At 37.0% G+C, this 27,680-nt stretch overlaps 1 protein-coding gene across 5 annotated transcripts in view; it reads left to right on the forward strand.

Moving 5' to 3' along the window:
• GABRB2 (gamma-aminobutyric acid type A receptor subunit beta2) overlaps positions 1–27,680 on the forward strand; it is a 139,970-nt gene that overhangs the window by 99,627 nt on the left and 12,663 nt on the right. For 4 of the 5 annotated variants that reach the window (XM_053956773.1, XM_053956776.1, XM_053956774.1 and 1 more), the window contains 3 exons: positions 18,002–18,139; positions 19,318–19,470; positions 22,506–22,750. In XM_053956773.1, coding sequence (XP_053812748.1) covers positions 18,002–18,139; positions 19,318–19,470; positions 22,506–22,750 — 536 coding nt within the window. The remainder of the gene's footprint in view (positions 1–18,001; positions 18,140–19,317; positions 19,471–22,505; positions 22,751–27,680) is intronic. The other variant, XM_053956777.1, reaches the window with a different exon arrangement.

The following is a 27,680-nucleotide window of genomic DNA, read 5'->3' on the forward strand; positions in this document are numbered from 1 at the left end:
CTTTTATTTTTTACTGTATAGTAAGTTGACTGATTAAAATTAAACAATTTGAATATTGAGGGCATTTGCACATGAGAATGGGATTGCAATGAGGAAAAAAATTCCTGCTTTCGTGTCCCGATCAATCTCCACAAGGACAGAGAATATTTTGCCTTTTCTTAGAAAACTGTAGAATATCAAGTATGAGAATAAATGTTTGTCACGGGAACAGACGTTTCTCTGAAGAACTAAAAAAGCCACAAAACACCCCAAACCAGAGATCAGAATAAACCCTGCTGCCCATGTTATTAATAGTACCAGAGCTCAAGGAGACGTGAGGATCTGGAATATTTCAATGAGAAGCCCTCAGGTCAGAGTTTTTAGGAAAACTTTCACAACAAGGTCATGCTGGCTTCTATGCTGCAGTTATGTTCTCATCTTTGCAAGCAGCCAGAGTTTTCATCTCATTTGTAGGATGGATTTGAAAGTGGTTTGTTGGGATTTTTGGGGTTTTTGTTTGGGTTTTTTTCCTTCTCCTGTAGTGTAAATCCCGACAGCACAGGTGGGAGGTCAGAACAATTGAGGGCTGAGGATCTAGAGGAGATATGATGCTGTATGAGCCTTTCTGTTTGACATGGGGTTACAAATTTAAATGATGAGATTATGCCATTACCTACTTTTTTTACAAAGTAAAATCTAAACTTGATGTAGAATGTGTGGAACATATTTGCTTGAGATCGCTGACACTTAAATCTGATTTTGGAAAGAGGCTAAATTTGATGTAGCTGCCTTCACTGTGTGAAAGCCACATATGTTAAGTCTCCAAGGTAAAGCCTAAAGTAATAGAATACTGATCAGCACTGGTAAATCATGAATCAACCCAGCTTTTATTGATTAAATCTGATGGGTTTGATAAATATGTGATGAATAAAGGCAAAGCCATGTATTTAAGCATATTCCTTGCACATTTTTCAATTTTCTTACAGCTGCCTTGCCCCATTTCAGTTATAAGCCTTTTCTTATTAAGGCAATTCATTATTAGGATGAAGAACAAACAATATTATGTGAAAAAATAACATGTTAAAGTGACTTCTCAGCCTTGCATATTGATCAAAGCTATCTAAATGCCAACCAGGTGGGACTTCTCCAATCTTCAGTAACAGCTAATCCATTTTAGTGGTTATTCCTAGACAGAAAAGAAACAATTGGAAATATTATTTTTCTTTTCTATGAATTGAATTAGTGATTGTTTTTCAAGTACATCATTAGGACAGGGGGAAGGGGTCTGAGGGTGGGGGACTTCTGGTTTCCTAGTGATTGCAAATTTTTCAGTATATTCCTGTGGTTCAGTATATCCTTAAGGAAATAAGAGGAATTTGTAAATAGTGGGGAAAGAAAAACTGTATATATAAAGTCAAAATCTGGATTGGTCTGTGTTAAAGATATGCAATGTATATAAATACAGATATATGTATATAAACTAATATGAGGTAGCATTTTTGTTTCTTCTAAAACATTAGTTCCCTATTTAAAGTAGTAGGTGAATGATATATGTATAAATGCAGAAATCTTGGGTTTAGTTATTCAAGTTCATGTACAGAAAATCAATGGAAGAGGCGGAATGTCTGTCTTCAAAAGCTCTGTTATAAAGTAGAGCCTTGTATCTAAATCAAGAGTGATCTCTGCCTGTAAGTGACTCAGAAGTTCCTTTGTGTTCCCACAGAAACACTTATTTACTGTTTAAACTATTGAGCAGCTGAAGTGAACTGCTGACAGATTGTTTTATTATTTTGCTATTCTTGCAGGTGTAGTTAAAAGCATAGAAACTTCATTGTCAGGTAGCATCAACACCAACCTACTTCAGCAAAGACAGAAAGCATGTAACACATTACTTATTTTAATAAGACAGATGAATTAGATGAGTGAGAATTTTCCAGGAATTTTCATTTCATAGTTATTGAATATAAGCGAGAGGAAAGTTAGTGTTCCTTTCCCCTTGAGGTTACTTTTTGCTTTAAAATAAAATAAAAGGGTTTCTCTGGTTCTGCTTGTATCAATCTGTAAAGATCCTTCAGCTATTACACAGTGAAATGAGTAAAGGACTCTGTGAGTCCCAGCCTAATCACCAGAAGGATGTTCCTTTCTTGGCACCTACCTGTCTTCCTAGTTCTAGTGGCTCCCAGAGCAGAGTGGGGCAGCGTACACATTCAAGTTCTCCAGGTCTGTTACTAACAGTAAACTTAGTCTTGTTTTACTATCACAGCCCAGTGGTGCAGAATGAGAGCAGAGTGAAAAAAATAGCAATAATGATCAGCATAAGAGCAATTAAATCTCTTCTGCTGGGAGACAGGGCAATAATGGAAAGTGAAGATTCAGGCTTGTGCTACAATTCTTTGTTCAGTGTGCCTTTTGTCAGCCAGGGTTAGAGCAATTCAGTTTTTAGAACTGAAACCCCCTTTAAGGTATCTTAAGTAATGTTTTAATCTCTTAAAATTGTTGATTCCTACATATTGCTGAGATTTAAAAGTAGTGCTGCTGTAGAAAGAATTAAAATGCCTGATTTTATAGGTGCAGGTTATAATTGATGCTAGGTGCCCACACAGGAATTGAGGCATTTCTTCAATCAACAGCTCGCAGCCACTTTTCAGCAGATAATTAAAGTCACTTGCTGACTGAGCGCTGAGTTAGGGTAACCAAATGCTCTAGGTGAGAAGTGGGTTGGAAGGAAATCCACAGTGCAAAAACAAATAGCAATCACACAGCACATATCATGCCCTAGAGGCTTTCTTGCCAGTGTAAAAACAACTTTACAAAAATAAACATGTTTTCAAAATAAATCAGATTTGTTAAAGCTGAATATATTTAATAAAACCACTTCAGAACATACAGTAATTTCTATTGCTTTGGATGGTTTGGTGAGATGGACTGCTATAGCATTCTTTTTTTCATTCAGGATTACCAGTAATTGCTTTTATTTCATCTACCCTAAGATGTGGCACTTAACTTAGAGAATGAGTAATATATAGATTTAATTCACAATTTCCCAAATCACAAGGCTTTATTTTGCTTTCAGTAAAATTAATTGAAAGCAATACCTTGCATTCAGCTTCATTTTATGATGAAAGTTTTTATTTTCTAAATTGAATTAAAATTCTTATGTGAAAATTACAGTAATGGTGCTCCATATTTCTGTTATTCAAAGGGCAGCCTTGAGGCAAAGATGAATTTTTTTTAAACACTCTTTGCTTCGAGCTTTTAAAAATTATTTTTTCTCTCATTATTTACGTAATTGTCGAAGCTCAAAGCTTTAATCTTGATGCTTTATTTGTCCTGCACTGTAGCTACATATGGATTTGCTAACAGTAGGGTTCATTAATGCTGGGTTTCTGATATGTATTCCTTTCCTTTCATCACTAATAGGATAGGATTTTAACTCATAAGTATAATGCTGATGGATATAATGAACAGCTTAATCAGTGGCTTCATCTTTCATCAGTGAGGTAGTCCAGTTACTTGATGTTAATGATAATGAAGTTGCTAGAGAAAAACATTAACTGCAGTCATTAAAGATAGTAGAATTGAATTTGGATTTTAATTCACAATGTTAGTGAATGTAACAACTTGCCAGATGTAGAAAATGCTCTTATTGGACAATATATCCCTTCTAGAATTGTAAATGAAGGGTATGTTTCCAGGGATGTTTTGCATGTGGATCAAAGCAAATACCAACACTCTCCTAAGTAAAAGAAATATCAGAAGAATATAACAGAAAATGGGGATGATTCAGTTAATGGCTTTAGTTGATTTTTAAGATTTCTACTGTTGGGAACACTTAAAGAATTAGTCATCTATATTTCAGGAGGTGTTCAAATATCTTTAGGTAAGTAAGTGTCCTCATTGCTACTTCGGGCATGCAAAAGGTAAATTTAAGAAAATCTTAAATTAATTAAACTGGGAAAATGTGATAGAACTGAGGGTTTTTTTGATTCTGCATATGTGGCTGGGCAGGTGCTCTTGGCTATCCTCCCAGGTGGGGCATTCTGGGTCAATCCCAGTGAGGAAGCCAGGTTCACTCAGTTTGTCCTCTCTGCCATTTTGACCTTGCTGTCTCACCAAGGGAATGACCTCAGGCTCACTTGCCCACTTGCCAGGTGCTGTGGCCACAACCCTTGTGTCCTGTGGCCACTCACAGCTGCTTCCAGGAAGCTCTGCAGCTTCACAGAGGGGAGGCGAAAGATGCAAATTAATGGGATTTAAACTGTGTGCAGAAATAGGAAAATCAGCATGTCAGTGCTCCAGCAGTACTGCTGGGGTTGGATTAGGGTTTTGGGATGAATCAGAGGCTGCAGCAGCGCTGGGAGCTGAGAAGCAGCACTTCCCCAGTCTGAGGGAAACAAGGGTCTAAATGCCGCTGGAGGAGCTATCTAGCAAATGCAATATGAATTATGACCCAAATGTTTGTTACCACATATTCCTTGTCACTTTACACTTCAGAACAGGTGTTAGCCACAGTCTTCTGGCAAAATTTTATCTTTGCTAATTAAATTCTGCCCTGCTAAACTCCCCCTGTAATTTTAATTGGATTTTGCATTCCTCAATGTATGCTATAAATTGTTGTGTGAGGCTACATTGTGCTATTAAATGGCTGCATTTAATTGGTAGCTGGCATACTCCTCAACCCCTAATATGTATAATGATAATTTGGGAAGTGATTTAAATTTATTAGTTTTAGTAGCTAAAATCCATGATATCTTAATTAGACAAAACTCATTCTTGGTTTCCCTTAGTTTCTCAAGGGATTTTTTTTTTTTACTAAAAACTCAGTTACAGAATTGTCTCTAGGGAATGTACAGGTAGAATTGCAAAGTGTTTCTTTCTTAAAAAAAAAATAAAAGAGCCCACCTTTGTCCATGCTGGGAACTAATTTAAAAAGAAAGTACTGTAGTACAAAAACTGCAAAAGAAACTAAGCTGAAAGATTATTCTCATGAGACAGAAGTCTGGTATTAAAAGTGGTTTTCTCTATGCTTTAGACAAGTTAGCTCTTCATAAGATTTAGTAATTTGCCCATAGCATAAACATATAGTTGAAGTGAATTTAGGTAAAAATAGAGCCATAAACACTTCTAGTCTACCAAAGGTGAAATAAAGACAGGTTGAAAGCAAAATTGTCTCCCTTGGATTTTCCTAATGTGTTTCTGAATAATTTTGCTTTTTAAGAAGGGCCGGCCTTTGTTGCAATGGGTTTTTGCCTTTTCCAAATTTTATTTGATTTTTGTGTATCTTTAATTTCAGTTCTGAAACACATCTAACCTTTCCAAACTAGAATGATTTTTCCCTTGATCATGCTGGTTTTTATATGAACGAGTTTCTAATGCAGCCTCGTTTGTAGTGATGGTAAAAATAGCTGATAATATGCACCCAGGATGAGCCCAACCATTTTTCTAATCACCTTTCTGTGTGAAAAACATTTAGATCCTCAACAGGTGAAAACCCTCTGGAATCTATTGATAATCAACCCCATCTGAGCCACTGTCCCTGTATCATTTCCTTTCATCAAACCAAAATTCTGAGGTTTCTGAGTTACAAATCATTCTGAAATTTTGACGTACAGTAATTCAGCAGAGCACAGATGATGTAAGTGCAGCTTCTCTATTTCTGCTTATTTAAAAGATTATTCTCAACAAAGTCAGGGAAAACCCTTTTCAAAGAAGGTATCATTGCTGGACATGCAGCTCTGATGTAAATCCATGGGAATGTTTCCATTATCATGCACAACAATTAATAATATGCAGCATTTGATAATGACTTCCTGTTTTTCCTTTTTCCTAATATTCATTGTTATTTATATGGGATCTTTCTTGATATACTTGATGTTAAAATTATGTTTGTTTATATTCATAGCTTTATGTATTAGGTTGTGTAATTATGCTATTTAGCATGGTTACACATTTTAAAATCTGGATATTCAGACAGAAATATGGCATATTTTTAAATATATTTTCAGAAAAATGTTTTTTTTAATGTATTCTGCTGTTTTAAATTGATTGTTTGCTAGTGTGCCAGTAGCCTCTTTAACTGTTGGTATTATGTTAGTTCCACATCTTCAGCTACCAACCTTCTTTCAAGTGCAGTGATCCTGTAGAAGCTGTTAACAATATAGAGCTATTTTCTGTATTTAATGGGGTATCAAATAGCTGTAATGGACTGCTCATGAATACATGTGGGTGAGTGAAGAGGACAAAAGTGCAGCACAGATTTTTATTTTTTTTTAATTGTAATTAAGCTGGCAGACTGCCTTCTATGTGTTCAATTTCATCCAAAATCAAAACAAATAAACAAACCTTAGAAGTAAACTTAGCATTTAATATTATTAGGTCCTTTAGGTGTTCTATAGATGTTAATGGATTTTGTAATGTGACATTGGAAGGCTTTTTATTGGCAATCTCAGCCATGTGTACAGTAAACTGCATGGAGAGGTTAGGGTGTGCCCAAGGAGGTGTAGAGGTTGTTTAAAGCACCACAACTGAATGTGGTGCAACCTCTCAGAGAGCTGCTCCTCTCATCCTCCTGGGTTTCGGGTGCTCACCATGGTGACCACAGGAATTTGGGTGCTCTGCTGGGGATGGCCCATTCTTTATGGTCACATGCATTTCTGTTTATGGTACTCATTAGTATTTCCTGTTACTAATGGTGAGGCAGTTCCATCCAAAGGAAGAGTCTAATGGGCCTCCAGGGAGAGCTGCTCCAGTTCATCCCTTTCAGGTTTGTCCTTGGCATGTATCTCTACTGACAATTTTTAAACAGCACTGCATTATTATGAGTTTGTAGACCTGGAAGGTTTTTTGGTTTCCTTGAAGAAAAAGTATCCTGTGTTTTCCCCGTTGACTTGGCAACACTTTTTTGTTTCTATAGCTCTTGATACTTTAAAAAGCAAGAATCAGACTCAGTCTGTCTTTCTGTATCTATGCTTGGTACAGGGAAGGAAATGAAAGAATTTCTTAGCTTCACCATTCTACACACAAATTAGATGTTGTTACAGATCTTGTGCCCAGGAAAACATCGGGTTTGTGTTGTAGATGTCCACAGGTTTGCATACCTTCCATTTGTCTAACAGCTCCCTGAGATGTTCCAAGTCAGAGGGGCAGTTAAAAGCCATTTGGAACAGGTCAGTTTTTCAGTGTTCCCACTCCTAACTTGTGACAGAATGACATGATAAAACTCAAATGAGAGAGATCACTGTCTTCAACTCAATGCCTTCTGAAGATCTTTTGTTTTACATTTATCCTTTGCCACACAAGAGGACTTTCATTTGAAGCTTTGGAAAAATAGTTGCTTTATACAATCATAGTAATAAAATATGTCCTTATAATTACTGCAGCATACACATACTTGTAACATAAACAGGGTACAGCAGTAATTTAATGATGCAAATTTGGGAGCACCACAGATAGGACAATGGTTTGATAACAAGGTGGCTGTTAGATACCTCCCTCAGGGATGTGTCCCTGAGCCCTGACAGCTTCCTGGGCACTGAGGATGCTGCAGAGCAGAGGAGGAATCCAATTTTCATATTTATGGTAGCAGAGCTCACTGTACTTTCAGTTTCTTGCTTCTGTGCTGAAGTAATGTATTCCCTACAAGTGGCAACTTTGCTGATTCATAAAGCCCACAGACACATAAAGGATAACACTTCCAAAGGAAAGACAAAGTTAAAAAATAAGAATATAGATGTAGATAATGGCATGTGTGATGCACATAATCCTTGGGTTGTAAGGATAAGCTAGGAATGAATGTCACTGTGTAAGGGAAAAGGCAGTTTAAATAAGGAGCAGATAGGCACAGGTATGGAATACTGTAGGTTTATTTGAAAATAGTTACATTGGTGTTTTGGTGTTGTTTGGTGTTTTTTTTTTTTTTTTGGTAGCTTGGAGGTGAATTTGACTCATAACTCCTTCAAGAATGATTCTGTGCAGTTGTTAGGAAAGTATAGTGATTATGAAGCACTACTTATAACATATTCCATTGCTGCATGGTTTATTATACATTATTGTATTATTCATGTGTTTTTCTCTTCGTTTTTTCTGAAGAAGGGTATTTATTTCAAAGGCACGAGAGGTGCAGTCCACATGGGGTTCTCAGTAAAAAGTTATAGTTCTTTAACTTTTGTATTTGAGGCTGATTTCCTTTTATGTATGTTAAGATATTGTACTGGGTTCTTCTTAATGAACATTTATATGCAGATATCCTGTTTTTCCAGCCCAAGAGACAACCTTATGTAATACATATTTGCATATTGACACAATTACAATACTAGAGCTAGAAGAAAACAGAATGAAAGTCAACAGTGTGTTAAAATGTGCTTGCAGGGAAAAGTCCCTTTAAGGGTTGGCATTATCTTGTCTCAGTCACATCTACTTCATGAAATAGGCATAGCCTCCAGCAATGCCTGGAGCTGCAGCTCAGAAGAAAAGTGAGTGTTAGAAAAGTTAGAGACAATTTTGTGAACTTATAAACTTCTGAAATGTGGTAATGAAACCTAGTATCTACCTAGTATGGTACATCAATGCAGATCAGAGAATACCAGATACTGAGTAAAACAGTATATTACCTATAGAGAAGGATTTAATGCAGCTTTGTGGTACATAAAAGCTGAAACTTTAAACTTGACTAGAGCAGGTGAACTTTTCTAGTGAAAAAAACGTGGGATGAGGTTGCATCTGCCATGGATTTATAGAAGTAGCTGCTGAATGCTGTGTTTGAGGCTCTCAGGGTTAGTCTCCTGTGCCAGGTAAATGCAGGGAGCTGAAGTAGCTTTCATCCTCCTTTGGCCTTGTCCCCATCTCCTGTTAAAACACTTCCAGTTCCTGCTGCCTTGTGCACACCCATCCAGAACCATTAGCATCTTGTGACCCACCACATAACTTTTCTCTGTATGCCATTTCTGAAAGCTGGAGGGGTGGATGTCAAAAGAATTTATTCTGGCCTCTTCCAGCATCCTCAGAAAGTAGCTGGGATACTGCCAACAAACCTGTGCTGTCTTTTCTGATAGAGGTGTCACAACAGAGTTTCCTGCAGGAAAGTCCTCTGAGCCTTGAGGCACACAGCTCCCACTAAAATATTTTGAGGAGGCAGTGATGTGGTTTCTGATACCAACCAAGCTGTGTGAAGGACATAGAAATGTTACAGGACTATTGCAATTTTTAGAAAATAATGATGTAGTTCTAACAATATCATGGTCTATAATTAAAGTTCCTATAAACTTCATTCACATGGTACTGCATAAATAGTTCTCCACATCAAAGGTAGATGTAATTATCCTTGAAAAACTTGTAGATGACAGAAGACTTATCCAGATAGAAAAGAAAAAGTTCCCAAATTTATACATGTGGATGACTTTAGGAGGAGCATTAATTATAGTTTGCTCATTACTAAAAGAAAATTAATTTCTGCAGGTTCAGTTAACTGTCCAAACCCAACCATTTTTCTACATGTGTAAAAATCTGTGAGGGTTTTTACATTCTAATGAACATTTCACTCTTGGCAATAACAGGTTTTAGCACGTTCTTGCTGGACAGTCTATGAGACCAATGTTCCTAAACCTTCATAACTAGATTTTTACCTTAAAGTAGATGTGGTTTAGATACTGTGATGTCCTTAAGGCAAAGATGGAATAATATTTCAGAATATTACCTCACACTTCATTGCAAGCTAGGACATCATAATGAATAAATATTTTTCTAAATTGAAAAAATGGCACAGCCACAAACAGAAGGGCTTTCTTCTGCAAATTGCATTTTTCTCCTTGTGGCCTTGTATTTTTAATACAGCTATGGAATAATTAAGCAGAGTGGAGTATTAATGTAATTTTATAAATAAGACTAAGGTTGCCAGATGTTGTTCATTTTTCCTCTCTTTTTTTAAATGTACATCAGCATTCAAAATGTAGGCTGGTAGTGGGTTGCAGGAAACTTAGAACATTTGGTCTTACATAGCTAAGGTATTAAAAATTGAGCTTGGGGAGATGATGCTTTGCTGATTCATTTGTTTGGATATACCCCTCATTTCTATTTCCAGTTTCAAAAAGACCAATTCTTAAATCAGATGAGAGAGCAAACAGCATACACAGACTTTTCATGAAGTCTTCTCTGAAATAAGCAAATGGTGAGATTTGTTTGTCTAATAGAGAACAATATTCAATGGTCTTCATAATTTCCAGATTACATATAATTGTTTTGCACAGCAATATTCCTATGCATAAATTAGTTAATGTAGTCAAATGAGATAGAGTATAGGAATCAGCTCAAATTATGAGGATGAAGTACAGGCTGCAGTGATGAAATTCATGGTAGGGTGCAAATATAAGTATTTGGTTTCCCTACATGATCCTTGTCCTTATTGAAGGGAGAGAGGAGAAAGTTATTTGTCATTTACACCCACTCACTATGGATGTACATTTTACTATAAAAGTTCTGTTCCTGAAATATGGCTTTTGAAAAGTAGAAGACAGTTGGTAATAATTCTTTTCAAAGAGCTGAAACAATGTTTAGTTTTATACGTAGAGTTGAGGATTAAGACATTTCCATCAATCTTCAAAAATACCTTTTCAGAATACAATTGAAAAATTCAGTGTGTATATATATATATGCATCAAAGTATCAAAAATTGTTCCCTCTGCACCCATGTTGGCTATTTAATATTATGCCAAAAGAACACAGTACTTCCTATTTGAACCATTACTTACACATATCCCTTATTTAAAAACACAGAAGAGTTTTCATATTTGATTGTGGGGTTGATGAGATTACCTATGCAAATTTATGGACTTTATAAAATGATCCAGTTAATATATGAGAGGCATCATTCATTTACTGAATTGTTCAGTTGAACATTTTTAGCCATGTTCATTAAAGTAGGTGCACTTCACTACCATGCTCTTGAAACTGGAGGGTTTGGGTGTGGCAGAAGGTTCAAGCAGACCTTGAGTAGTCTCTGGGCATTCTGAGTTCTCTCTTCCTTGTAGATCTCCCAGTTCAGCTTTCTGGGACATGTGCTTTGTCTCTGATTGAGATTAAATCTTGTGAACTAGGGTAAACATTTGTTTTCCTGTAAGCAATTTCTGATGCCTGGGTGATATTTAAAGTATTTTTTATTTAACTTGGACTTTTTAAAATTGATTTAAACATGGGAGAAAATAGCTATGAATTATGTAGTAAAATCTTCAGTCTTTAAACATAGGAAATATTTAATATTTTCATTTTATTGATAGTTCTGGAAAAAAAAGCCTGTTGCCTTCCTATACCTGATTGCACTTGTCTTTTCTCAATGGTTATTTTCACTTGAGTTCTGTTCATTTTGTGATTTAATGGCATTGAAATAGATCACTTAAATATTCATGTATTCATTTTTATCCTATTTACATCAGTTCACATTTCAATAGAAATTTATTTCTGCCTAAATGTTGCTTTTCTCAGCAATGATTGGTATCATCTTCATGGTTGCATATTGCAATTTCCTATTGCATCTTTGAAGGTCTACCATTGTGACAAGTGAAAGTAAATTTCTTGGTTTTTCTGTGCTGCTGACGATAAAATTGAGATTTAAGAAAATAGTTCATTAGATTGGGTTTCTTAATATTGAGTTTCAGAGTTTTCTACCATAGTCTACTTTTAATTGCAAATGAAACTAAGCTTCCCACCATCTTTTATGTCTAGGACAGATTTGTCATGTCTCATGTAGTTACCTGTGTGTTCCAGAACTCCTTTTTTTCTGCAGTAGGTGTAATAAGGAAATAATAAACTTGAGTGCACAAGTCTAATGTATACTAATCTGTTTTTTTTAAATTTAAAGATTAAGAGTTTTTTTCTTCATCATTTTAGTAGTGGTGAATGTGAGAAATATGTTTAGCTCTAACTTTATATTGACAACTGTTGCCACCCATGTTTTCCTCACATATTTGTTTAATGTCACCATGCTATACTGAAATAACCTTCAAGATGATCCAGACTTAATCAATGTGCTGACATAATGCTGTCAACCTTATCCTCAGAAAAGGTCATCTGCTAAACGAAGTAAGTGGGTTAGGGAATACAAACTGTGGCAGAAATGGGGGATAGGATGTTTCTGTGTACTGTATAAAACATTATCTAAAGCTGTTTGTTTGCCTAGAGAAATCAGATATGTAGTTTCCACAGCGATGGAAATCCCTGGACTTTAGCCATTTAAATAAATAAAACTAAGCCAGATGTGTTGTACTTTATTGTGTTCTGGGATACATTTAATGCATAAACATGGCACTTGGTCTGCAGGACAAAAGGATGATGGAAACCTGAAGGAAAAAGATGAAGAGCGTCCTTGCGTGCAGGAAGTGGGAAAGGTCTGTGCTCCAACGTACCCAGAGGGTGCCCAGCTCTCCCTGCAGCCCCAGAAGGAGCTTGGCTCTGACGCTCTGGCACCCTCTCTGTGCCACTCAGCCACCACGACCTTCCTTTCTCCAGGCACATTCTGCTCCACAGGCTCTTGTTTCTGCTGCATGAGGAGCTCCTAGGCTTGCAGGATCTCCACAGTGCTGAATCCAACAACTTTTCAGATCATTCATAGTGGTGGGAGTAACTGAACTTATAGAAGCAAAAAGATTGCAAAAAATTGCTGTGTTCCAGGAGATAAATGGTTTTTGAATATTATTGCATGGATACAGTTCTCCCTATCTGATTCTTATCTCTGCTTCTTTTCTAGAAATATTGTAGCAGTGGAAATATATTTATAAAAGCATTTTGCAGGAGGTTCTCTAAAGTATGAATGATTTTCAGTGAAATCATTAGGGAAAAAAAAAAAAAATAAGGCGTTCTATCAGGATACCTATTCTGTAAGTTGCCAGGCTTCCTGTAAGAATCAGCTTGAAATATCTACATAAAAATTAAACTTGATTCTGCTAACATCATGGAAATCCCACTCTAAGGCCTGGAATCAATTTTATCATTTCATTTGTTCATCTAAAGACATTTTCTTTTTTTAAATAGCTGTATATAGTAATTACAGCATCACATTTCTCTTTCTTTGACCTACCCTACTCTCCCCAGTAAGGAGCCATTTGTACAACTTGAAAATGATTGTTTATTGAGAATATTGCCAATTTAATCTAAAAATCAATTGAATTTCACTGCAGTCAGAAAATTGTACATCCTCTTTGTATCCAAATCCTCAGAGCCTTAGGGGAAAAAGCCTTTGAAGTGGAATGTAAGAAGAATTTTAATGTTTTATGCAGAAAGACAGAACTTAGAGATGATGAGAAAGAGGAGAAAGAAACAAGTATGATGTACTTTTTTCCAATTGCTCTGGCACACAAACTCTGCTTTTCCCACTCACCCTTGTATCACCCCGCTGGTTTCAGCACCTCATGTCTTGTGTTCTCCTCAGCTTCAAACATCTCTGCAAATTCAAACACTTCTAACTCTACTCTTTCTGGCTATGTTTTTGAATGAATAAGTGAAGGCTGAAGTGATGCAGTGAAACAAGTTTGAGAGATCTGAAAGGTTTCAGAATTTCAAAATATGTTTGCATGTTATTTACAATTTTATAACTAATTTTGCTGTTTACTCTGTAAATGCAAAACTGCTGAAGAAAATCTTGAAAAAGGAGGGAGCAGTGGTTCTATGTTCAAAAAAAATGACATGCATATATATTGGTACTAAAGGTACTCTACAGTCCGTTATACAAACAGAATTAATGACTTAATATTTCTTTATAGTGCTCATCTCATTTTAAAGGGCCTGTAGATGTCAAATTCTTCAATTACTCTGAAAGTCTATGACCTACATTTATGTAAATTAATGTATTATGATTCCTAGCTAACAATATCTTGTATAGTTGTAATCAAAACATTCACTTGGGTATAGATATCATATATGAGTTCTCTCCATTTTATTTTGGGAAGCTACCATAGTGTGAGTGGCTAGGCAAAGAAAATCCACTTGATAGCAGCAGGAAAAGTTAAGTAGATTGTTACTCATTCCCTACCTATAAGGCCATAGGTTTTTGTATATAGTAATGTACATTTGTGATTTTTTTCCCCCTAAAATCCACATGTATAATACAACTCTGTTATTCTCCACCAGGTATATGCTGTTCATCTTGTAAATGGTTGCTTTGTAATAATCTTTAAGTCCATAATCTTCTGTAGACTGAGTTCACATATGTTTTTTATTGGTGAACAAAAGACAAGTAGCTCAGGTGATCAAAGGTGAGGGCTGTGCTCCCAGCTTTCACCAAATCTCCAGACCTGCTCAGCAAAAATTTTTAAGTAGCTGAGCAGTGCTTCATTATAATTGCATGCTCTCAATGCTCAGTATCACAGGTACAGGTTGTAACTAGAGGAGCAGTTATTTGGATAAGCTTTAGCAGCTGGAGGTGGGATTCAGACAGTTGCCAACAGGATGCTTTTGTCTCCTGTGTCTCCTAGTCAGGGCTGAGGAGGTTCTCCTTTGCTCAGAGGTGATGCAGGACGTGTGCATGGACTGCCCAAGCTCACACAAATTGCTGATGGATCAGAAAAGAGAGAGGTTAGGGCATGGCCTCAGAATCCTCCCTTTGGTATAGGCACATTTTCACTGTTTTGCATGTTTACATCATTTCCCTCTCCCCACCACCCCCCCAAAAAAACCCAGCACTTGCCTTACCTTCAGTCTCCAGGTGCTGCCACAGTGTCAGTAATGTGGGGCATTTGAATTCCTACACAGTGCACTTTCTAGATGTGTAGATGTAAAATATCTCCTGGCTGTCATGTATAAACTGCAGCATTGTGAGGCAGTGAATCCTGATAAATCCTGAGATATTCAGAAAAATCTTTTCTGCCATTGTATGGTGTTTCTGATAATTGTCTTGTGTCTAAATATTTTTGTTTTCAGTCAGTAATGTTACAGCTTTCATTTTAGGTTGTTTTTATTAGAAGAATTTCCTATTTTGGACTTGTCTTGAATAGGCTGGAAAAAAATTGGTGCTTTTATAGTTTCTATGTGAAGGGGGTTTTATTTTATGTTCTATTAGTTGTTTGTTTTTCCTCTACAGTGCTTCGTCATCTGTCATCCCTCAATGCATACAGGATGATAAACTTCCTGTCCCTGTTAATGGGAGTCGAGAATGTTTTGCTTCTCTCAGGATTGGTGCCATATTACCAGGACAATGTATTGATTTGGGTGACTGCCAGTGTGTGATGCATGACAGAAATGAGAAATTGAACTTTCTGAACGTGAAATAAATCGTGCTGATGATGATATATAAATGATTGAGGGAAAAGCAATCAATCAGATGCTGTCTGCTAGCAGGAGAGCTACATACAATTTAATATATAGTAAACCAACAGTTATTTACAGTCTAAATCAAATCATGTTCTGTGCTAAACTCATATTCTTGCAAAGATTACTTGGAACATTTTTGGGTTTAGTATGCTTTCCTTTCTGCTTTACCAACATGTGGTGTCTCATAAATTAGAAATATTGAACTGACTCTATTAATTCTTGTTTTTTCTTGTCAAGAGCTACAGATTGTTTTTTCTAGACTGCTTATTATTACTTTAAATTGGTTGATCTTTAAATAATTTTAACTTGTAAGTAGAGTTGTTTTGAGTCCCAGATACCTGCAGAAGGAGTTTATTATAGCCACAGGTAATTGGACTTTACTGTAAAACATCCACTAGAGACATGAATAGGCCCATTCTCTCTTTTGGCAGATGTTTTGCAGATATTAGACTTATATCCAATTATCTTTGGGTACTTTATCAGTACACAAGAGCATTCATGTGCAGATGACTGTAATATTCTTTGCTCTCCTTCTCCACACTCTGAAATGAACAGGATAATTTATCCTTTTTGGAAAGAGAAGTATTTTAATGAAAGCTTAAAGAGACTTCCTGAAATTCTCTTTATTAATGAGTCCTGTCATTCTGGGTCTGTCTCAGGTTATCATTTGCCCAATGTAAGACCCTTCAGCAGCAGGGAATTCTGCTCAGTTCTCCCCAAAGCCACCCAGAGCTGCAGAGTTTGGAATCTTCAGTTTGAGCTTTGGGGTGGAAGTTTCCAAGGATTCCTGACTCCTAAGCAGTTGTCATTGTTTGCTTCATGTTAAGGCTGTGAGAATCCAGGGAGAAGCTGAACCACATCCTCCTGGTAGAGCGTAATGCCGAAGCATTTGGCAGTCAGCTGGAATGTAAATCCTGGAGTTCTCTTCTGTGAGCCCTGGTATGATTAGACAGCTCAAGGCTAAACTGTTCATAGGCAGCTCAGCAAAAAAGTTCTTCTAACAGGTATTTTAAAAAATACAACCAAAGAAAAAGCCATTTGGGCTTCTTATAACCTTTTATCTCCTACATAGAAAAGTGGGATTTTTCCCTGCTGAAACTTATTTCAGCATTTGCTTTTTTCAGAAATAAAATACTGATTTATTAGCTGTGAAGTTTAACAGTTTAGTTACCTCAGATTTAAACATATTATTTTGATTAATCCAAGTTCAGTAAATGGTATTAGAATCTGGAACTTGCCATTGGAGGGCAGGGTTGATGTCAGAATATCAGCAAGACGTGACAATATCACAAAGATGCTCTCAAAAAAGTAATATCAACCTTTCTAAACTCTCTAAGGGTCTTCTTTTATATTTTTCATAACATGAAGTGCAGTAAGTTGCTTTTACATCTCAACATCAGCCAATATAATTATTCATCTTTATTTTATTTTAGACTTTATTTTATTTTAGACTTTATTTTCTTTCTCTCTGAAAGCCTAGAGAAAGACTTGACAAATATGAAGTTGCTGGCAGGGAAACATAAGTAAGCTGTCTGCCTCTTTTCTGAAGACAGACTTGTGACCAGGAAAGTAAGAGAGTCACTTATACAAAACTCTGGAATTGCTATCAACATACTATATGAATGTATCTACCAAAATACTTTTTTAAATTGTGTGTATTAGATAGATTTTTTATAGTTTCTTCAGTGTTTTTACAGATTATTTGGTTCATGTCTTCAAACTTGCTTGCATTCTGCTAATGCTGGACAGCTGGACTCTACTTGGATTATCAAAAATTAATGATGCACATTTTAATGAACAATTTTATAGATTCTATACATTATTCCTTGAAATTCAGTGATATTTAAGCATTCTAAAATGGTATTTAGTGTACAATTTTGTCCTTTGTCTGTAGATGAGGACTTAAAAACAGTCATGGTTATTATTCTGTGTTTTAATTTCAATGACAAAAATGTTTAGATTAATGCATAATGAAACATTAATGAAAATTGTTTTTCCTGGTTTTGCAATAGATTTATTTCTGATGTCTCACGATCATTTCTGTACACCAACTCTGGAGCATGGAATTTGGCTCAGGTGCCATTTGGGAACCCAGATTCCCTTCTCATGGATATGTTTTATCACTGTGTGAACATGTGCTGGGTTCTGGGGTGTTTTGTTGAGTGGTGGGAATTTTATTTTTCTTTGGTTGTTTCCTTGTGGGTGTTTTTTTGCCACTGGTGGGTGTTGCATCTGCTGTAGTTGCTTCCTACGAGGACTGTTACAAGCCTCACTGAATGTTACTGTCTATTACTGCATTCAAGCCATTCTAGAAAAAGAATTATGCTGTTTTACAACTAAAAATCAAACATTGTGAGTGCTGATGTTTCAGCTCAGGGACAGAAATTACAGCAAACTTGTGCTGCTTTATCCAGCCTCGGGATCAGAAGTTACCTTAAGCTGATCTACAGTTGCTATCTGGAGATGGGATATGTGTAGTCCTAATTTGGTTTTAAAGGTCTGTTTTGTTAATACATTCATGTAATATATATTTTTAAAAAAAATACAAAGCCAACAAATATTAAAATGCACCTAGAATAGCCTTTTGGAGTTATCTCTGGAATGACCTATGTCTGTATGTTTATAAATGGCTTAATTTTAGAAATATATTTTATATGTTTTGATTTAATGAACTTTTCCCCATGATGTCACATGAGATTTGTATCTCACCTGTTTATTCCTGTTTTTATAGATGGCTATACAACAGATGACATTGAATTTTACTGGCGTGGGGGTGATAATGCAGTCACAGGAGTGACAAAGATCGAACTGCCACAGTTCTCCATTGTAGACTACAAGCTTATCACCAAGAATGTTGTTTTCTCTACAGGTTTGTGGAGGGGAGCTTAAAAGGGGAATTCTTTTAAAGACTTCTAAGACCGGATTAATTATCAGTGTGCAGTTGAGGAGCAAAACTTTTAGGAACAGGAATAGAGCATCAACTGTGAAATTGGAAAGCAGAAGTTTTTGTTACAGCTTCCACAGTGTATAAGGCACCATTCATTAACATCTGTAATGTGTCATGTTAAGGCTCATCAAATGAGCTGTATTTTCTGTTTACCTATGAAAACTGATTAAGTCACTTGTACACCTCTGTGCCATAAACCCAACCCAGCATGTAGGATAGTTAGGAACCTTTTTCTCTGTGTTTTTAAATGTTCCTTTTGCCAAGTTGAGGATGTATTAGACTAATTATTTTGTCTTCAACGTAAAATCTTTAAAATGTTTGTTCCAGGATTTCCAGTTTAGCCGATTCTAGCAAGTGCATGGCTTTCTGAAGGCTGAAAAGATGCTTTCTGAGAAGGAGCAGAAAATCAGATTGCATTTCATGAAATAAATAATAATAATAAAAAAACCCCAACATATTTCAATGATATTAAATTGTTCAAGAGAGGCAAGAGTTGGATTGGACTGTTACTACGAGATGTTTTCTACCTACTTGAGAAACCCATTAGGTGTGTTAAAAAATTATCTTCAAAACTCACCTTCCAGATATGAGTAGAAATCATCTTTGGAGGGACTATAGAAGGATTTTACATCCCAAATTCTTCAAAATCAAGCAGAAATGGGACTTCAAGAATGATTTCTAGGCACCCATATTAACAAATGTTTCACACACTACAATATTTCTGGTGTCCAGTGACAAAAGAGGAGTGTTGCATTTCTTGGAGAGAAGTTTAGGATAAGGGTCACGTTAAAGCTGGCATTTGACAGTTTGTCAGGGAAGAGGAATTTCTGTGCTTTGTTGCCCTGATGTGTATTTTGGCTGTTGATGGTTGAATGTTATGATTACCAGCAGATAAGCAACTAGAGCATCTTTGTACCCTTAGCATAAAAGATTATTTAATCCTAATTCTTGCTAGAAATTCTGCAGCTGAATATCCTGGATCTTTCAGCTCTGAGTGTACTCTATGTTGAATGAAAAAATAAAACAAAAATGACAGAAAAGAAAAATGTTTTCAGGCATTATACAAGTAAATTATGGCCATACCAAATATTCTCTTTTAGGTGCCTACCCAAGGCTGTCTCTCAGCTTTAAACTTAAGAGAAACATTGGTTACTTCATTCTGCAGACCTACATGCCTTCTATTCTGATCACTATCCTCTCCTGGGTTTCCTTCTGGATTAATTATGATGCTTCAGCTGCAAGAGTTGCTTTAGGTAGGCATTTTTACACATCTCATGCAGTGTGCATTAGCTGAATGGTTTTTCTAGCTTCTGGCTGAGTGGATAGTGCATGATTTGAAAATAAAAAAAATATACGTGTTAGATGTTTTTATGTCTGGCTTGTTAAGCTTTGCATTATTTGAATCAGCATTTAAAACATCAGAATTTAAATAAAAATTAAAGTGATTTCATGTCTGAATCAGCTAACTTTATAGTCATTGCAATCAAAATTAGCCTAATTGTCTCAACATATTCTGTTGTTCTTTTGCTGCTTGTTTTTTCTCTGAAAAGAATGCACTTAGTTTGCTTTTGCCCATAGCAGTCCGGAACACACGTCCAGCACTGTGTTATGGATTATAAATTGGTTTTCCTTTCAAGAATTAAATAAAGTTTTACTAGGGTTATGTAGCTCACTTGTCCTTATGTTGAGGGAGGAGGCTGTGCCTCAAATCCTGTGTCCAGTTCCAGGCTCCTCACTTCAAGACAGACATTGAGGGGCTGAAGTGTGTCCAGAGAAGGGCAGCAGAGCTGGGGAAGGGTCTGGAGCACAGGTCTGATGAGGAGCAGCTGAGGGAGCTGGGACAGCTCAGCCTGGAGAGAAGGAGGCTCAGGGGGGACCTTCTTGCTCCCTAAAACTCCCTGGGAGGAGTGTGCAGCCAGCTGGGGGTTGGGCTCCTCTGCCAAGTAATAGGTGAAAGGGCAAGAGGAAACGGCCTCAGGTTATGCCAGGGGAAGTTTAGATTAGATCCTAGGGGAAACTTTTTCACCAGAAAGGTTTCCAGCCCTGGCAGAGGCTGTTCTGGGAAGTGGTGGAGTTACCATCCACAAAGGGATTTAAAAGATTTGAAGATTTGGTGCCTGGGGACATGGTGGTCATGGCAGTGCTGATTTAAAGATTGGATTCAATGGACTTAAAGGTCTTTTCCAACCTAAATGATTGTAAGAGTCTGATTGTTCTTTTCCTTACTGTTACCTTATATTCCAAAAGCAAAACTGTTTCCCTAATTAATCTCTAGAGTATTTGTATATCTCATCACTAGTCCTGTGTGTATCTGTTTATTCTGTCCCCTCATAATAAGAAGCATGTTACAAAAATAAGTAACTATCTCTATTGCCAAATTTTATCAAAATCTGGCTGATTCCTGCCAGTACAACTCTTGTATAGCTAAAATAAGTAAAGCCCCGTAAAAGATGCCATTGAAAATTTGACATTTTAATGTTATAGAATACATCTGAGTTTTACCAGACCTTTCTGTGTAGCATTTTGCCTTAAGAATTTCAGACATCCTGAAAATGCTAGAGGAAAGCAAGATAAAGCAACTGTAGCCTGTAATTTTTAACTGAGACTCATTACAGAAGGTTGCAGTTTAGCTGGTTAAAAATATACTTATGGAATCCAACTACTGTTTGCTTGGCTGAGCTCAATTTATTGCATGTGTAATGTTTTTTATGTTATGCAAAAAATACAAGTTCAAGATAAGGACTGAACAAGATGTTCCTGAAAAAATTCAAACACAAAAAGGAAAATGACAGAGGGTGGTGGCAAGATCAGGTAGCCTGTGAGAAACACACAAAAAAAATCTGAGCAGCCAGGGATCAGATTAGGTAAGCAAAAGCCCTAAGACAGAGCTAAATCTGTCCAGGGACATCAAAGGCAACAAGAAAAGCTTCTATATAGCTACATCAGTGCTAAAAGATGATCAGGAAAAATGGGAGTCCTCTCTGAAAGGAAACAGGAGGCCTGGATACCCAGGATCTGGAGAAGACTGAGGTGCTGAACACCTTTATAATGCCTTGCTCTCATGGACAAGTGCTCCAGACACATTGCCCAAGTTGCAGAAGGCAAAGGCTGGGACTGGGAGAGTAAAGAACCACCTGCTTAAGGGATCTTGTTGGAGACCTTCCAAGGAACCTGGGGATTCCAAGCACAAAGTCCATGGGACCTGATGAGATGCATCCACGGGGCCTGAGGGAACTGGCAAATGAGTTGGTTAAAACTCTACCCATCATATTTGAGAAGCCATGGCAGTCTGGTGAAGTTTCACTGACTGGAAAAGTGGAAGCAAAAGCCCCCTTTTTAAGAGGGGGAAAAAAGAAGACTTGGGGAACTACAGAACTGTCAGTCTCACACTGGTGCCTGTCAAGGTCATGGAGCAGGTCTTCCTGGAAACTGTGCTAAGGCACATGGAAACCAAGGAGGTGATTGATGAGAGCCAGCTTGACTTCACTAAGGGCAAGTTGTGCCTGACAGAGTCTGTGGCCATCTGCAGCAGGGTCCCAGCACTGGTGGAATGAGGGAAGAGCAGCTGATGTCATCTACCTGGACTTGTGCAAAGCATCTGACACTGTTATGCATGAGATCCTTCTCTCTAAACTGAAGAGTCATGGATTTGTTGGATGGACCACTCTGGATAAGGAATTGGCTGGATGGCTGCACTTAAATAGTTGCAGTCAACAGTTTGATGTCCAAGTGGAGACCAGTGACAAGTGTCCTCAGGGGTCTGTGTTGGGATTGGTGCTGCTTAACATCTTGGTCAGCAACATGGACAATGGGATTGAGGGCATCCTCGGCAAGTTACTGAGCTGTGTGGTGCTGTCCACTTGCTGGAGGGAAGAGATCCATCCAGAGCAGCCTTAACAGGCTGGAGAAATGTCACAAAGATGATTGTGTGACTGGAGCACCTCTCTCTATGAAGACACGGAGTAGGAATTGTTCAGCCTGGAGCAGAGAAGGCCCCAGGGAGACCTTAGAGCACCTTTGAGAGCCTAAAAGGGCTGCAAGAGAGCTGGCAAAGGACCTGGTCTAGTGGAAGGTTCCCTGCCCATGGTACTAGATGGTTTTGAAGATCCCTTCCAACCCAAACCTTTCTAGAATTCTATGAATATGGACAGAGGTTAGAGATATATTATTGCCAGCAGGGGAAAATAAAAATATTTTTCAACTCCAGCATTTGAATAATATAAAATATTAGTCTAGAAAATAAATTAAAATTATTTAAATCACTAGACTTCTCAATTCTTTTTTCCAGGAATCACAACTGTGCTCACAATGACAACGATTAACACCCATCTTCGAGAGACTCTTCCCAAAATTCCATATGTGAAAGCCATTGATATGTACCTTATGGGATGTTTTGTCTTCGTTTTCATGGCTCTGCTGGAGTATGCATTGGTCAACTACATCTTCTTTGGCAGGGGACCTCAGCGTCAAAAGAAAGCAGCAGAAAAAGCTGCCAGTGCCAACAATGAGAAGTTGCGAATGGATGTCAATAAGGTAAACTGTAATGGGGATAAATTTTTAGCATTTTCCCAGGAAGACAGGCTCTCACTTCTGTCAGACAGTGCTTTAAAATGTAATTTCTTGTAGAATATGAGTGGAGTGGAATTATGATGACCTTGTCTTAGCTCTGCAGAGCAGTGTACTTAGCCACCTCAGCAATGAATGCTGCCCTCCAGCCTGGAAAGCTGAATGACTTGTTTCTAAAGCATGCAGTCAGTGAAGCTTTACTGAGAGATGTTTTCTTAGTCAGGATGTAGACTTGAATATGTACAACCTGTTCCCAAAGGAATAAATCCAAAATGATGGCTGTATATTCTAGTAAGAGCTGCATGGGACATTGGAACTAAAACCTAAATTTAACCTGCTTTCATAAATCTTTCAGATGAGCTGGATAAGAAATATTTGCCACAAAAGTGTTTAAAGTTTGAGAAGTTTGCATATTTTCAATGCCTAATGGACCAGGGTACTATTGACTAAATGAGGAACTTCTCAGAAATAAATCATCAATGTGCTGTGTACTTAATTTTGAAACTAAAAGTGGCCCCCTAGGGATAGAAAATTGAGGCAGAAAAGGTATTTGCCAAGATACACACTTCTTGGAAAAGTATCCATTATGCTTAATGAAAATGGGGCACTTATCATAAAGCACTTGTAATTTATCACTTTGGCCATTTTGGGATGAATTTCACACAGTGGCAAATCTGTGCTGAATGCAAAAATGTTCTCAGTCTAAAATGTAGAAACTTTCACACACATGCAAAGTTGGAAAATTAAATAAGGTTGAATTATCTTAGGGGGTTTTTTGGAGGGGGTGAGAGGTTGTGGGATTGTTTTGTTTTTTTTTTTTTAATCAGGGGAAGCTCTTTGAGTTGTAAGTCATCAGGACAGTCCAAGGAGAAAAATCAAAGTCAGAATCTAAAAAAAAGATATCTGCATTAGAAAAAAAACAAGGGATTATTTGTCAATTGGAGACTTAAGTTTCATACAGCTCTAGTAGTGAAATTTCTAATGTTTGTTCAGAACCTCTACACACATAGTGGGTCTGCAGACAGAAGAACTTCTTATTCCAAAAATCCATCACATATTGATAGCACAAAATAATTTTATGGGTTATAGTTTATAGTCTTTTAAGAAGGAGAGTTATATGGTCATGGTTCATATTTCATCCATTTTTTTTTCTTTTTTATTGGAGAGAAAGATATTTTAATGAATGAAGGCATGTTCATAAGTTTAATTTTATGTTATGTTACCATATATCATCTTTTAACATTATAAAGTTCATGAAGAACATGTTCTTATTTCTACTGGATTTTTCAGCAATGAAAAAAATCTGTTAGTTTTTATTTAAACTGTTAAAGTTTTTTTTCTTTTTTTTTAAATTAAATTTCACTTTAAAAAATGCTATAAACTACCCTGTAATTAATTTTGCAAGACTAGACCTGCATTTACCTGAAGTCTTTCTTCTAACATCAATGGAAATTTAAGATCCATAGGTGTCAGAGTGCCACCAATAGCTGAGGTATATTTTTGCATGCTTTGCTTCACCTGTGGTGTTTTCAACATTCTTGTTCATACAATAGACCTTTCAGCTGTGTAACAGAATTGCCAAAGTCCAGTGGCAAATTGCTGATCATGAAGAAGAATTTGAAATGGCTTTGTTAATCCAATTCATCAGGCAGTGTAAATTAATTTCAATACTGTTGCAGAACTCTACCAGCTTACAGGATTGACACAAGATATACTGTGGAACACAAAGAACAATCTTTTATGATTTTTATTTTTTTCATAGTGAGCCTTTCAGTTAATGGTCTAGGCAAGCATGGTTAACAGTCTATGGCAGTTCTGCTCTGGTATCCAGATCCACTCTGATCTGGTAATCAGGTCTGCAATCCTTTAAGCAATAGACAGGGAATCAAACAGGAGAGGATCAGAGAACTTGTCCTGCTGCACAGGCTGCTCTGGGGAGAAGGAAAGGAGCTGACAGCTGCTCGTGTTGTTTGACCAGCAGCGAGAAAACATATTAATATTTAATGGACCTGAATATTTTATCTATTAAAGGGAGACAAATATTATGTAATTATTTTCATTTATAAGAATTAAAAAGGGGTCTGAAGTGCTGAAATTAGTTCAGAAACAGTTTTTCATAAAAACCAACGTGTTTTTGAAATGGAGTCACAAAACACTCCATCATTAACTAGGCTCCAATAGTGAAGGACTGATTTTACAAGGCATGAGTGTTCTTTTGTGATATTACAAGATTCCTCTTGAATCACTATGTGCAATATTATGAATTCATAAGAATCAGATACTAGACAAGAGAACATTGATGCCATGAAGAAGAAACCTCAAAACATGAGGATGAAAACTTCTACACAAAACAACTTCTGATACTGCATTCAGCATTGACACTGCAGAAGAGGTGGATAAATAGTTATTGGAGCTGCTGTTTGTAGCCCAGCATCTTTGCTTATACTTTATAGACCAGAAAATCTGTAATGGTTTTCTTGCAATTCCAGCACTCTTGTTTGGTAACAATCTCATACAACTTTCAATCAACAGAAGGTGGTGAGAGAAGTGCTGACCAGTCCTCTCATCCACAAAATCAAAGGAGAAGTTAATCCATGCTCCCTTTATGCTGTTGAATTCTCTTCCATGGACAGATTCCAGTGTGGACACGGGCACTGGTAATCTCTCTATTTTTGCTTAGTGTTATTCAGAAGATACTAGGGAGCCTACAACACAGTGTGCAGTGGAAGCTTTTTTCCCATGGCCATGGTATCTGCTGAATCCATTGCAATCTCTTGGAGATTTGGTGACTCTGGTGTCCTGTTTTTTCCACTTGAGTGAACTCCATTTGACTGGCTGCAGAGCTTCCCCAGGGCTATTCCAGATGAAACTGTGGCCAAATCTTTCTTTAAATTTCATATCATATTTTTATCATATGCAAAATCTGGTAGTTTGAGGTTTGTTCTGTCTTTTTTTTTTTTTAATCATGGAATAGTTTTAATTGGAAAGGACATTTAAAGGTCACTTACTCCAACCTCATTTTAATGAGCAGGGCCATCTTCAGTTAGATGCTCAGGGCGCCATCCAATGTGACCATGGATCCCTGTTTCCAGGGATGGGGCATCCACCACCTCTCTGAGCAAACTCTTCCACTGTTTCATCACTCTTATTTAAAAAAGTTCTTCCATATATCTAGTCTGAATCATCACATAAGATATACTCCATTTTCAAAGACTGTTGATCCTGTTTGCAGTAATGGAAAGGTAGAGAAGGAATTGGGTCTTGATTTGCTTCTTGGATACTGAAATCTGAGTAATAAAATTATGTAGAAATTTAAAGAACATAAAACTCAAGGCAGATTCAGACTCAGTTTCCAGCAGATACATTGCCACAGACTTGTTAAATTTTATGGGACTTGCTTGATTTTCTTTGCAGTGAGTTCAGATAAAAACGACTGTGAGTATCATCATTTCACTCTTGAACCTTCTCAGCTGCATTTAGCAGTTTGTTCCTTCAGTCTAACTCATCATCTTTTGCCTTGTCAAGATTAGTTGTTCTTTCTGTAAACAATCATATTGTTGCTTGTAAGTAAATCACTGCCTTTCTTACTCTAGACATCCTTCATTTATTTGAGATAGCATTCACATGGTTTCCTCAATTCTCTTTCCAATTTTTTCATCTTATGTCTTGAAATGCCTTTTTTGCCTAGGTAGTCTCAAGTTTCTTAGTCTCTTCTGTTCTGATTGGCCTAGTACTGCAAGTGTACATAAGGATAGTTACACTGGGAGTGACCTATGTCTGCTTGAGAACCTAGCATGTCATAATTGCATATACTCTAAGCCATTGTTATGTCTCTTTATTCCATGAACTTTTGTATTCAAGAATGTTGATGGTCATCAGTGTCCTTTTGGTCCTTTGCATTTCATGAATCTTCATGCTAATATTGTCTGTGCTTCTTCAAAATGATTAACAGATACATTAAAATACAGGGCCAAATTCCAGCCTCTAGCTTCCCAATATCATTCACCTGTCTTCCTGTGGGTAATTGTACATGTGTCTGGGACGTGTTAGCCCTTCTATTTTAAGATAATGTACCAAAGGCTTTGCTGAAATCCATAAATCATATCTTCTCATTCAGTAGCTACATAAAAATGGTCTAGAAAGATCTGGTCTAGAAGCCTCTATGATCCTGTTTTGCTTTTCATTGTATTTTTTTTTCTTGTTTCCTTTTGGGATAGAAGGGGGCTAGGGGAGGGAAACAAGTTGCTGTCATATAACTCTTCAGGTTTTGTCCCTATGAAGTCTGGTTTTGTCTCCAAGATGATTTGCCTAACCACTATTCCAGCGTAGAGCCTGGTACAACTGCAAATGATTTCTTAGGCAGACCCCCAGTCATTTTAATAAGTTTCACTTCTGTTATGAAAGCTCAGATAATGAGTTTCTTGGTGCTCTCTCAGAGCTGATTTATTCACCTTAATTTTTTTCCAGCATCCAGGAGCCAAGTTATTTTTGATTAATTTTTAAATTTACTCTCAATTTGTAGTTTCTGATAATTTTACCTTGGATATTTCCATCTTTGGACTCTGATTTAGATGGGCTTGCTGATGCTGACCATTGCGATGAGTCTGATATATCTTCTAGACATTTGCTGTCTGATCACCTGCCAAGTTCTATATTTTCCATATGTTTTCCTGTGTTACTAAATTTCCTGTACACCCACTGCATAAGCTGCTGTTACATGTATTAGATTCTCCTGCTGGTTTTCCTACAGTTGCTCATCTGACTCATTTGATCCAAACTACTATGTACATGAATTGACTACTCTTGAGGCATAAGTAGGGTGAAAATGCTTTTCAATATCAATTAAATCTCTATTTGTTTTTCTGGATAGATCAAAAAACCTGCATTAGAGTGGTAA

The sequence above is a fragment of the Vidua chalybeata genome, chromosome 15 (genome assembly GCF_026979565.1).
Source record: "Vidua chalybeata isolate OUT-0048 chromosome 15, bVidCha1 merged haplotype, whole genome shotgun sequence".
NCBI lineage: Eukaryota > Metazoa > Chordata > Aves > Passeriformes > Viduidae > Vidua > Vidua chalybeata.